General features: G+C 50.8%; 1 protein-coding gene across 1 annotated transcript; it reads right to left on the bottom strand.

The window, feature by feature from the left end:
• Positions 1-2,019: 2,019 nt before the first annotated feature.
• LOC144139171 (uncharacterized) lies at positions 2,020-4,338 on the bottom strand. The gene is made up of 3 exons (XM_077671606.1): positions 4,268-4,338; positions 3,096-3,644; positions 2,020-2,488 (listed from the first exon to the last, which is right to left on the bottom strand). Exons 1-2 carry the CDS (start codon positions 4,277-4,279, stop codon positions 3,099-3,101), a joined length of 558 nt encoding a protein of 185 aa, XP_077527732.1. The 5' UTR covers positions 4,280-4,338; the 3' UTR covers positions 2,020-2,488; positions 3,096-3,098.
• Between the last annotated feature and the right edge of the window lie 9,449 nt (positions 4,339-13,787).

The raw sequence follows: 13,787 nt of genomic DNA on the forward strand, positions 1-13,787 counted from the left end.
TTTAGGTAGGCTTCACCGCTTACCCCGGTGTAATGCAGGAAGAAATTGACATGCGGTGTGACTGCGTCAGCCAAGGAATATAGTGTAAAACCAGAATACGTTAACGCTTTAAGTCAGGGTTCTCGAATACCCCATCGCGGGTATGTGCTACTCTCCTTGTAACTCTTTCTCGGCTTCGTACTGACCGGAGAGAGAGAAAACATTTTGCTTTGGCAAGTGCATAGGGAAAAGGGGTGTAAGAGGTAGGGGCATTGACGGTCTCGGACATGTTGGTGTGCCTCGTTGTCCCAGTAGGGAATCTCGTACCAATACAGGATTCAAAATATGGACACGGATTTCTTGAGCGGACCCTCGTAGTGATTGCGCTGTGTTTCACTGACTGGTCTTTCAATGCGCCAGCAGCGTATGATGCAACCCATTCTCCAGGAACGCACCGTAAAAAGTCGTCATAACAAAGTTTCGCGGCATAAACTAGCTTCGTTTTAAGTGATATTTCGTTAAAAACGGTGATCTTTTCCTCTCAGTGCACTTCATAGTGCATCATTGAACGTGAACAAAGTGAAATTTGGAATAAAAGGATTTCATGATTGCAATGGATTACTGCACATTTTTGTTTATAAGGCGTTTAAAACAGGAATGTACCCCACTGCTGGTGTGCAACTATGTGTGTATGTCTCACTTTGCTGGAATACCAGCAGCAGCTGTCGGCTGAGCCGGAGCTTAGGCCAAATGTTTCGCTTTGTGGTCTTACGGCGTCACATACGAGTAGTTCGAAGAATAATTACAGTATTTTTTTTTCAGTGGTTACCACGTGACGAAGCTAGTCCTCAAAACGTTACATTAGGCCTAGCCTCCTATGCATGTTTAGGCTTAACATCAAGAATTCTTGAAATGGGGCGTTACGACCTGTCAAATTTTGTATTACTCATGGTACGTCGAACTGCGCCGGTTCCGTTTGACAGTGTTATGCCTAAAGTGTGGCGCTAAGCCTAGTCTCGGGGCCATTTCGTCCCCCTGTCGTCCCCCCCCCCTCTACTGCGCGTCAACCTGTGTGCAAGAAAGTTTGGACAAAGCCTGCCGCATTTTCTCTAAATCCTCCCGTATTACTTCAGAGGTCTGACAATATGTTATATCCCCTATGCCATACGACGTCGCTAGTGGCGTTATGGGCATAAAAGGTAACTTCCTGCCTGGCGCTCGCATGCTTTGCAAATGTCGGCGAACACCAGTCCGCGCTGGCATTGCCAATAAAGATAGTCACACACTGTGCTCTGGTAACCTATGCTACAACTGTGTCCAGAGAACACCATGGGCTTGGTGTGGTATCCCACAATCGACAAAATGGCACCACAGTTTTAATTTCCCATGTTGCTCCTAGATAATTGAAGTACCATGAATTAAAACTCACAGTAGAGCACTGGAACAAGTATACAATGGGCCCATTAAACAATGCGCATGTACTCTTTAGACCAGGACATTGACATTGCGTTTCAGGTGTGGATGGTTAGTTATAACGTGAAAGTGGGTTGGAAAGGCTTAGTTGAAACTTGTGGAAACAGTGTGGGTCCGTATGTGTCATTGTCCTACGTCCTTGGCTCTGTTATTCACCCTTTAAATTGTTGAAAGATGGAAAGAGCACGGCCAGCGTGAATAGCCTTGAAGCAGACAGGCGAAATATTCTTAACCGACAACAAGGTTACAGGCGAGAAAAGGACGTGGACTAAGTAATAAAGTAACGGGAGAGTCGATAGTTCGCTGAAGTCTGCTGTGTGCTTCTATCTCGATGAGCACTCTTTCTTGGTAGTAACTTTGTTAAATCAACATCAACCACTCTTAGATTTTGCGGAAATAACGAACTAAACCGCCTACCGCCTTCAAGCAAAATTATCATGGTCCCAAGTTTCTTGCGAAAAACATGGCTTACTCTCAAGGCTGTTTCACGGTTTGTCTGTGCTTCAATAAACCAAACCAGCAGGCTTCTTGCGTATTCTCGATCGAACAGCAAACACGAGCCACAAGTTCAGTTTGGCATTCTTTTATTACCCGGGCTTTGTTACATGCAAAGCGTGGAGTATACGATATCACTACAAAGGATGATTTTAAAAGAAAAAAAGAAAAAAGTAGCTGGCTAGAGAATAACCATGAACTAAAAAAAAAGCCTTCGTAAGACGACAAGATTTGCGGGCGTGAAGCGGCTCCAATTTCCATCTCCCAAAAGCCCTCTTCCCGATAACATAGACCAGCAGCGCAAACGCCCCCCTTCTCGAGCTGTGCTTCCTTTCCCTTTCCCCCTTGGCCCCGTAAAAGTGCAGAAGCGAAGAGCGTTTCATTTTCAATAACTTAAACATTTTATTAACGACAGCAACCAATAACTCCAGTCCCTCTGCTGAGCCCAACGCAGGCTGGGTACTCGCGCACTCGTTGTCCCAACGGTCGTTCTTCTGACGGGAACTTCCATTCACTATTTGTTTCCTAAGTTCCGGGGAACCTGCGAACAAAACAGGAGAAAGGAACAAGTTATGGAACAATTTTTCGCACAATTAAGGCTCATGACGATCATTCCCCAACTGCGCTAAAATCCCGGCGAATAATTCTTCGAGTTATGTTCGTTTAACGTGCAGACGATCACTTCTTGCAAGAGACGGACACGACAAAGAAGTCGGATCATTTGGTTGAAAACCAACAGTGGCATTGATATCACCTTTAAAGCCCAAATCGCTATACATTATAAGTTATAAACGAAGTTGCCAATAGCTGAGTTGTTTAAAATAACAAACATTAGAAATAAGGCATACGTGACTTTTGTTTCAAACACAGTCTGTTTGAAGTTCGAATTGGGGTTTCCCGCTTTCAAGCTACCTCAGGGCTGTGAGCCCAATCGAAGTGGTTGGCCGGAGATTGATTTGGGACCTCTGAGCTCCTTGATCGTACACAGAAATCTCAAACACGTGGGGATTTTGGTGTGTGCGGCCCATGACATAGCTTAAGCTATGTCATGGGCCGAGCACGAGCATGAGCTCAGTAATGTGGTTAACTGCATTCGAATAAATTCTTACGTATTTCTTTCGACCCCCTTTCGTTAGCCCACAACGTACCGCTTAGTACTTCTTGAAGCCAAGACCGTAGCCGCCGAAGCCATAGCCTCCGTGTCCGTAGCCACCGTAGCCGAGACCGTAGCCGGCTCCGTAGCCGAGACCGTAGCCGGCTCCATAGCCGAGACCAACACCGTATCCGCCGACAGCAACGGCGGGAGCGGCGGCGACGGCGACAGCGGGAGCGGCGTGGACGGCGACGGCGGGGGCGGCGACGGCACGGGCAGAGTAGCTCACGCCGTGGTTGACGTGGGAGCCGTAGGAAGAGGCGACGACGGGGCCGGTGCGGCCGACAGCGAAGGCGGGAGAAGCCACAGCCACGGGGCGGGCGACGGCCACGGGAGCAGCGACGGCCACGGGGGCGGCCACAGCGACGGGAGCGGCAGCGACAGCGACGGGAGCGGCGGCAACGCCGTAGCCGAGGCCACCACCATAGCCGAAACCACCGTGGCCGAAGCCACCATAGCCGAGGCCGACGCCGTAACCGGCGCCATAGCCGAGGCCGAGGCCACCGGCGTTGGCAGCGGCGATGAGACCCAGAAGGGTGATGACCTGGCGGAGTGAAAAAAAGTGTTCTTCGTTAACGCCTGAAACTGCGTCGTTTGCAAGCCTGAGGGTGGAATGAAGACGCTGTTCCGGGGGGAACGTGCCAAATTATATTACTTGCCGCAAAAGTTGAGCACAGGCAAGCAATTTTCGAAGAGCAGATCAGAGGCAATCCTAGACCCTGTTTGCGCTAAGCTCTAGATGAACCAACAACAGCTTCGACTCAAGAAGCTGTCGTCGTTGAAACGGACTCAATGTACTAGCCTGATCCTTAGCAGCGTTCTTTGGCTTCCTGCCTCGCGGTCGAGTGGACGGCCTCTAGCGGGTGAGGCACGGCTTCATTTTGAAATGCACATCTAGGCAAATTCCACTTGTACAGTACTCGAATCAGCTACTGGAAATCGCGGTCCCTGCATTCATTACGGGATAGGAGTTCCGCTATTCCGAGTTGCCTCAGACAATCCAAATGTGTTTCGTAGAAGTAGTAACTACACCAATCTACAAGTAACCCTTAGTCCTGCACCAGGTGTATCCCAAGGCGCCCACCCCCGAGCACTGCACCGGACGCACTTCATCCCGAGTCCGTCTATCCTGGGCAGCACCGCCACACTGTGGGAGCGGATACTTACGAAGGCGTTCATGGTGGCTTTAGGGGGGTGAAGTGCGACTCGAGACCGAGAAGACAAGTGCTTTCCTCCGGCTTCCGTCCGGCCTTTTATACCTCGGGGAAACACCTTCCGTCCCACCAGCGGCCAATTCGAGGAGGTCAGTGAGGTAGGAGGTGCCCCGACGAGAGGGAGAGTGTGTCGGAAGGAGGAAAAGGCCCGCTTGACCCTAAAGCCGCCGTCCGGCAGCAGCCAAACGATCTCGGCCAGGGATCGTGGCGAGCGAGCGTGTAGGAACCGTTAAGGCCGCCGCTGCCTTGGGCGTGTCGCTGCACAGCTGATTGCGATGGACGGCGGACGACGCTGGCCACCGCCGCCGTCGTGGCGACGTCCGCCGCTCTCTTGGCCAAGGTCGTTGATCGCCGAGCGCTGGCGTTGCTTTCGCCGCGCTCCTTAGCGCTTCCGACCGAGCGCAGGGGCGATTTGGTGAAGAAAGAAGGGCTGCGCCGTCCTTCAATTGTTCGGTCGAAGCTCCCGTTTGCATTCCAGGTGGTGCGTATACCACGGCGCGAACCACAAGCAGAGCACTGTCGTCGCTTCCATTGTGTCAAAAATTTTTGTTTCGTTTTAGCGCTGCGGAATTTTAGGAATCCTGCGGCGCGCGGAAGTGGAGACTACTTCGATGTTCCACGATTTACGTTTTTCTAATGGTTACCGAAAGTATGTTTTTTTTCTAATGGTTACCTTAATGTTTTATAACGGTTACTAGGTTACTACGAGTCTTTTTATTGCGTGTACAATACATGGGGTATGCGGGCTGACATTTTCGCCATCGATGTGCCTGCGGAGTGGCAGAACACGGAAAGAGATAGCGCTTGTCTTTTGCAGCGCTGCCTGAACTCCGCGCTCGCTGTTGCTGCGGAGACAAATGTCAAGTCAAAGCGTGACTCGTCACCTGTCTCTGCCGATGGACCCGTTACAGCTTCCAGCTCTCTGTATGCCTGTCGCACACCGTCTCCGCAAATACCGTCAATCGCATCAAAATTTGCCCCTTGTTAAAGGGACCCTGCAACACTGTTTTTCAACTAGTTTTTGAAATCCTAATTGCTTGCAGAACGTAGTAACCCAACACACCTAGTACTTAGATTAGAGGGTCGCAAAATACCTCAGCCAAAATTTACTGCTCTATGGCCATCAGATCACTTGCAAACTCTCTCAAAAGATTTTCGCTCTTTTCCGGTCTTGACGTTCTTCGATTGCTCTAATTACGTCAATAAGGCCATGTACCATCTGTTGGCCGGTTTTCCTCTAGTTGCAGCAATGAACGCCTTTCGATAGCAACTTTTAAAAAGGCGCAAAAACAAAGCAAAAAGGGAAGGCGTATCTGGTGCGACAAGCAAATGACGCAGTGCGGCTCCGTGCTGGCGATAACTATAGCTTTCGCAGTGCTTCCAGACGCGAAGGAAAGAGTGAAAGCGCTTATCGAAAGTGTTGCAGGGTCACTTTAAATGGGTTGTGCAGCTAGGACATGTCGGCGAAATGGGATGGAAGGGGAAGGTCAGAAACAAAATTTCCACTCTGGTGGACAACAACAGGAGCGTCGGGAAACCAATGCTCCTGCCAAATCCAACGAACGTGAACACGGATACGGTTAGAACGCAAAGCACGGGTAGCACGGGGTCCGAGCTGCGTGCAAGAAACACCGTGCTGTGGACAGGCAACTCTGTACAAGGAGTGCACATCTGGCCGAGTCCCAAGTCCGGGAGGAAGAGGGACCAATTGCTAACGCATTTTTAATGGGGACATTAAGACACAGTAAAAACTTAGTTGATTAGAAAGTCGGTTTTGTCTCGATAATAATGATACCAATTTTATTGCAAACTTAGTACCAGTAATAGAGATAATAAAAAAAAACATCTGGAGCAGTGGCGACCCCCTAGCCACTTTCCGGCAACATTTCTATGACGTCACAGAATCGTGTTGGTGTGATTGGCGGACGCCCACCTAAACCATCCCTATTACACTTCCCTGGGTGTCTCTAGTGAGGCTTTTAGTTCCGTTTGATTGGATCACTTGAACGCTAATGGGCAGTAAATACACTGAAAATTGCTTTAGTGCTGTTCTATATGTCACCCCTGCCCATAACACGTCCCTGTAGCGCCAAATTTGAACTTTTTTTAATACTTGCGTTTTTTTGGTTGAATAAATGAAAAAAATCTTTGTTGAGAACAACAGGTGCTGTTGTTAGGGCACCAGCCGGGTAGAGAGGATCCCTGGTTCGGGTCCCCTGGTAAAATACATCTTTTGTGGCTAGAATGGAGCTGAGTGAGGTACTGAGCCTTACATCTTTCAAATTAAACAAAGTTGTATTTTTAAAACAATTTTAAAGTTGTATTTACTTTATGGTTGTATGTATTTTAAATACAACTTTAATATTTCTAGAAATTTAAGGTTGTATTTTTAAAGTGCCAATACAAAGGTTTAAAATATTTTTGACTTCGCTTCTATAACAACTGTGCCCTAATTTTATCGAAAAAGGAAGAGGCGAAAGCAAAACCTTCTAATAACGTGAGCTTCACCGCTTTAGCATCAAGCTGATATACTTTCTAGTTTAGGCAAAAATTTAAGTGCTTTACTCTAATATTTATAACGCCGCTCGAATATGTCTCCATGGTTACTTTTTGCACAGAAAGGCTCCTTCGTTTTGTCCTTTGAGATGACCTTAGTTGCTTTATTTTACGTCTGAATTAAGCTCGCATCGCTGTGTGGGGCTATTCCATAGGTGCCTTTTGCTCTATTTCATTGATTGATTGATTGATTGATTGATTGATTGATTGATTGATTGATTGATTGATTGATTGATTGATTGATTGATTGATTGATTGATTGATTGTAGGGTTTAACGCGCCGACGCAACGCTGGCGATGAGGCCCGCCGTAGTGAAGGGTTCCGGATTACTTTCGACCACCTTGGGATCTAACGTGCGCCGAAATCTGGTACACACGGGCGTTTTTTTTCTTTTCGCCTCCATCAGAAAAGCGGCCGCCGGGACTGGGAATCGAACTCGCAACCTCGTGCTCAGCAGTACAACGCCTTATCCGCTGAGCCATCGCGGCGGGTCCCTTTACGGTATTTACCATTTACTTAATGGGCGTCCCCAGCTCCCTTCATTTATCTGTCAATACCCCCTTATTCCTTATGTGCTCCCGTGTTTGCGTCCTTCGTATTCGTGTTAGCGGCCCTCCCGTTCCCTATCAGTTAGCCACTGAAATATTCTGAGAGCACAGCGACGCCTGATAGAACTTTCTTTCATTTTCAAGTCAAGGTTTAATAATTGTGTAGTATGCGCAGTACCAAAATAACGGCGCGCTGTAATGAGACTGACATTTCGCTAAAAAGCGCAGCCAGCTTGCGTGTCCCTTCAGATTCCGGGCTTACCAGTTATCATACATGAATTAAAAAATCCTGACAGACACTTACGACAGCAAACGCGTGTGTTTGGGAAAGTATTGCATTTTATTTTGAGCTGTTTATTCGATCCCCAACGGCGCACCGTAGGCCTTTCGCGATAATGCCACCTTTTGGTCCGACAATACCTGCGCCGTCAGACGGGTATACGTCCGGCCTATTTTACTAGGGGCAGTGGGGTAAAGGGGGCGGAAAAGCCATCTGCATCGACAACCAGAATGTAAGCACGGAAGTGGCATCACCGACTTTCATAGCAAAAGAATACATCCTCTACAGCAGCGACTTCACCCCGGGACGGCTTTTAGCACAGAACACCAAGAGGGTAGTTTAGGCCTATTGCTTTTGCAAGTACTCCAGTACTGACAGTACAAGGAGTACTGCCAGTACAAGTTGGGACGTAGAGATTTTGGGATCAGCGTAAAGATGGATTTTTCTGTAGCCCTACACTCCCAAAATTCTGTAATAAAGGAGTTGAATTTAGTGGGTTTAGTTTACTAATAGTTTCGTGCGCGTAAATACTTTGCCGACACAGGCCTCAGTAGATAAAATTTCAAGGCACCTTAATTTCAGGGCATTCGGACATAAGGAGACCGAGGAGAGAGAGAGAGAGAGAAACAACTTTCGCTGAGCCCATTTCAGGTGACGCTCGCAGGCGTCAGACGGGGTGGAACCCTAGTCACGAGTCCCATATGAGTCCAATAGCTCCTGGCCCCTGGACGCGAGCTCTTGCTGCGTCGACAGGTCGGGGCTGGACATCAAGATCTCCCATCGCTCGGGTAGGGGGGGAAGGGGAAGGGGGAGGGAAGGTAGAGGATTCTTGAGCTCAGTACACTCCGCCAGTATGTGCGGCAGGGTGCCTTCCGTCTTTTTGCAGAACGGGCAGATGGGGTCGTGTTCTGCCGGGAACATCTTGTTCAATAAAGCTGGGTGCGCCAGTGACACCGCTTGTGCGCGGCGCACTATTGTTTGTTGCTTGCGGTCGAGTTGCTGGTGCGGCACGGGAAGCCTGCACCTGACGCTCCTGTACAGCGTGGTAATCTCGCGGTAGCTCGTGACTGGGTGCGGTAGCTCCGACTCGTCCTCGGCCCGGTCTGCTAGTTCGCGGGCGTAGTGGTCGGCGAGGGCGTTGCCTTCCACTGTCGAGTGTGCCGGAACCCACACGAGCTCTACGTCTCGTCCCGGTGGGCTGCGCTTTGCGAGAATTGCCATGGCCGCGTGGGAGACGATCCCCTTGCGGTAGTTGCCGTAAGCCGTCTTGGAATCAGTGACGATCGTATGCACGTCTCCGTGCGTGAGGGCGAGAGCGATGGCCATCTCTTCTGCTTGGCTGGCATCTGTCGTCCGTAGCGACGCGCTGGTCACCAGCTTGTCGATGGTCGTGACGGCGGCCACTGCTTTGCTGCTGTGCTGGGGAAGTGAGGCGTCCACGTAGAGGACCCGGGGGTCTGCTTCCAGCTGTCGGGCCAGTGCCTGTGCCCGCGCGGCACGCCTCTCGTCGTTCCTGCCGGCCTGCATATTGCGCGGCAGGGGCTTAGTCTTGAGCGCTTCCCTCCACGGCGGAGGTAGAGGGTGCTTGGGTATCTGTGGTTCGATGGGCCAACCAATCTTCCGAAGGACTGCTCGGCCGTGCTCAGTCTGGCTCAGTCGCACTCTCTGGTTGGAACGATGAGCCTCTATGAGCTCGTCTACCGTATTATGTGCCCCCATGTCCAGCAGCCTCTGCGTAGACGAGTACTGGGGCAGGCCCATAGCCGTCTTGGTGGCTTTCCTTATGATCGTGTCTAGCGTGTTCCTGTTCGCCTTCGTTAGCTGGAGGTACGGGGCCGAGTAGGTGATGCGAGACACGATGAATGCTCTGACCAGGCGGAAGGCGTCGTCTTCTTTAAGTCCTCTGTTCCGGTTCGCAACGCGTCGGATCATTCCGGTGACCTGTTCGGAGGCCATCTTGATCTTAGCAATGGCCGCTGTCGCCTTGCCGTTTCGTTGTAGCAAGAGACCGAGGATGCGCAGCTGCTGCGTGGGCTTGACGTCTACGCCGTCGATGGTAACGACCACATTCGGCTCGGCATCGTTCTTGCGTCTTCTGGGCTGCACGATGAGGAGCTCCGACTTCTGGGGTGCGCAGCACAACCCGCAGGTCTTGGCGTATTCGTGGACCGTCGTTGCCGCCCTCTGCAGGACCTCCTCCGTCCAGGCTTCGGATCCCGCGCGACTCGTCCACACCGTAATGTCGTCGGCGTAGAACGCGTGGTCCACGCCGTCGATCTGTTTGAGTAGACTTGGCAGCGGGAGGAGGGCCAGGTTGAATAGCAGGGGCGACAGGACGGAACCTTGTGGGGTGCCGCAGTCTCCCAGTTCTATCGGGTCCGACTTCTCTCCTGCAATCTGTAGGACCGCCATGCGCTTGCTTAGGAAATCCTTAACGTAGCCGAACATGCGTTGGCCACATCCCGTCTTCTTGAGGTTACCGAGAACGCTCGCGTGGGACACGTTGTCAAATGCCCCCTTTAAGTCGAGGGCCAGTATCCCGCGCGGCGAGCTCCGAGTGGCTTTCTTCATCACGAGCTCCTGCAGTTGCACCAGGACGTCATGCGTGCCGAGGTGCTGCCGGAAGCCGTACATCGTTTCGGGCATTTGGTTGGTCTCTTCTAGGTAGTTTTGGAGTCTACGGAGCACCATGCGCTCCATTACCTTCCCTACGCACGACGTGAGGGAGATGGGTCGCATGTTCTCGATTGTGAGGGCTTTGCCCGGCTTGGGGATGAACCGCACTTGCGCCTCTTTCCATTCCATGGGCAGCAGGGAGGTCTCCCAGGTCCTGTTGATGTGGCCCAGGAGCCTCTTGGCCGCCCCGTCGCTCATATTGCCGAGCAACGTGTAGGTGATCGTGTCTCCGCCAGGAGCACTGCGTCTGTTGCTATCATCGATGGCATTCCAGAGTTCCGCCAGCGTGAACGGCTCGTCGAGTTTGTCGTTCGCCGGGCCGTCGTACGTCTCGGGGATCTGGAACTTACCCCTGTCGGTCTTGAGGTAACGCGCCGTCAGGTCTGCGACGAGCTTGCGGCCGTCTCCGTCGTAGGTATTCAAAACCTTAGTGAGGTTGCGATGCGTTGCCGTCTTGCTGCCCAGCGGGTCGATCAGGTGCCTCAGGAGGCCCCAGGTCTTGTGCGTAGACAGCTTGCCCTGCAGTCCGTCGCACATACTCAACCAGTTCTCTCTGCTAAGCTTGGTGGCGTACTCTGCAATCTCTCTGTTGAGGACTGCAATACGCCGAGCTAGCTTCTTGTTTCTCCGCTGGCGCTTCCACCGCCTCGTGAGCGAATGCCGAGCCTCCCACATGTGGGCCAGCCTCGCGTCGACGAAGGGCGTCTGCACCGTCGTTGTGACCTCTTGTGTAAATTTGGCGAGTGCCATCTTCTGATCGTGCGCCCATTCCGCGTACGTCTGCTTATCTTCTTTGTGCTCCCCTTCGTTTTCCTCGTCGAGGGGTTCCTCGTCTGTGTACTTGCGGAGCTTGTCCCAGTCCGTGATTCGGGCTCTGCCGAGCGTAGCCCTAAACCGTGGTCCCTTGATTTCTATGCCGATTATGGTGTGGTCGGATCCAAGGTCCGTGCCTTCGTCCCGCCACGTCGCGTTCAGGTTACCCTTCAGCCACGTGAGATCGGGCGTCGTGTCACGGTTGACGCTGTTCCCTCTTCTCGTGGACACCCCGCACTCGTTCAGTAACTCGAATTCTGCCATTTCCATTGTTCTGACCAGAGCTTTCCCTCGTTTGGATTCGTATTTGTATCCCCATAGCGTGTGGGGAGCGTTGAAGTCGCCAAGGATCAGGAGCGGCCTGTTCCCCGCCAACCTCTTCGCCTGCCCCACCGTTTTGTCAAAGTCGTACTGGCGCTGCGACGGTCTGCAGTACGCGCTCATGACGAATAGATTCTTCCCGTTGCCAATTGTCCGTGTGTGAATTTCGATCAGCGTGTGCTCGCAGCCGTGCTGTGGCGTTATGTGCTGCGTGGCCGTGATGTTGTTGCGTACCAGGATCGCCGTGCCCTTCTCCGTCGGGTCCGTGTATGTAACGTATCCCGGCAGTCGGGGTCGTCCGTGCGTCTCCTGCAGCGCCACCACGTCCGGCTTCTGATCGAGCCCTGCGATGTGTGTAAACAGTTCGGCGTCTTTTTGCTTGATACCCCGGCAGTTCCATTGGTAAATGAGTGTGCTCTCCTGTACTCGAGGAGCCCTGTTTTTACTCTTGTTCAGATTCTGAGCCATTGTCGTTTGCCGATTGCACGTGTCCTCGCCCCTTCGCGATGGATTCCTTGACTCGATTGGCCCGCTCCTGTCGGAGCGCAGCTGTCTTGCTCGTGGTCGGTTGGGAGAGAGTGGAGACCTTGGCCGCCAGGCGTTCGTGCCTGACTGCAATTTCAAATAGTGATAATAATAATAGGATTGTTTATTTTGTTATTAAAGCATAGAAAAATGTCTGGCCAAACAAAGCCACGACATACTTCAGTGGCAGAGCCTGGCAGTCAGCTGATATTGTAGTAAGAAGATAAGAAAATTTAGATATAGTATAGCTAAACAAAAAAGAAGAAACACCAGAGATAGCAAAGAACTTGGACGGTCGCAGAGACGCATAAATTGAAGATGCATGGGGAAGAGGAACAATCCCTTTAAAAATTGACGACACTGGCGCATAACAAACGTCCGGAAAGAAAAACCGAAGTAATTATTAACGAAATAAAAAGGTACGAAAAGTAAACGCTTTATCTTTGCAGTGATTGTCTAAAGCAATATGGTAAGTTTAAATGCGTAGAACACTCGAATTATGCCAGGAGAGTATTCGCGGCGAAGAAAAAAGTTGGCAACCATTCTACTGTGCACAGGCCGATGACCAGCGAAGCTGTATTGTTAGAGAAGGCGCACGTATTTATTTTTCTTCATTTTGCAATCGAAGTGCCTAGAGATGGGTTACCACTTAATGAAACTTAAAGGGGTAGAGTTTTATCCTTGCAGATGAAGAGATGATGTGCCTTTCCTTCTGTAGAATCTCATGCATAGACAGCCGATGTGCTATGCGGACGGCGGCGGACGCTTCAGGCTCGCTTAAGAAGTGCATTCGCACTTAATAGGGTCATCATAGCGGCCGATCATCACAAAAACGTCTGTTGAAAAAGTTTCCATAAAGGAAAAGTTACAGTCGGTTTCCGTAAACATACTCCCCCCGTATATGCCAGTGTATTGACGGCTGACGGGAATTCTGTAACGTGTTCAACTTCCCTATGAACTATTTGTTCGTGGTAAATAAATGAAACACAAACCGATGGTAGGTATGTCTTAGCGACAAAAATTGTATAATTATTTGGGGGAAAGCGTTTATAAAACCTTAAAACGAAGGTTACAGGCGTTTTGTTTATGTGAACATTAGCGGTAAAGTTAGCTTTGCTGCAAGGCGTTTCCGTTGCCCCAGGTTTGTTGTGAGGAACGAAAAACTGACGGAGCCACAACCACAAAGACGTTCGCAGTAAAATAGAGCAGGCTGTCTTGGTCGCCGCAGTTAAGATATGGAAGTGATGTAGGATGATACGATTATATGAGTACTGGCAAGACGGCAAACGTAGCAGGGGGCGGCAGAAAGTTAGACAGGGAGATCTGCTCAAGAAGTTTGCAGGGATAAATTGGTCGAAGTTAGCACAGCACCGGGATAATTGGAGATCTATGGGAGAGGCCTTTGTCCTGCAATGGGAGTAGACAGGATGATGATGGTGGTGCTGGTGGTGGAGGTGGTGGTGGTAGTAGGGCATTTGGAAGGGAATGGTAGCCCATATGCTGTATGGTGTGCTCCGAGTCACAGAATCAGACCAAGGGCCTTTTAAAACCACCTTCTGCGCGCACATCACTTCTTTCTATTATTCATTGTCACAAGTCAGGTTGGATTTCTCTCCTGACGCGAGAACATTAAGAGCACGTGCCAGCGTCCGTATACAAAGGTGAGAGAAAATGGTTCGACAAATTGACGGCAGCTCCAAAAATGCCAGCAACGAGTTGTAGAGGTAGCGTTAAGAGCTTCCGCTAGCCCACT

Source organism: Haemaphysalis longicornis, unplaced genomic scaffold (assembly GCF_048455015.1).
Source record: "Haemaphysalis longicornis isolate Haplotype H1 unplaced genomic scaffold, Haemaphysalis longicornis Haplotype H1 scaffold_5, whole genome shotgun sequence".
NCBI classification, from domain to species: Eukaryota; Metazoa; Arthropoda; class Arachnida; order Ixodida; family Ixodidae; genus Haemaphysalis; species Haemaphysalis longicornis.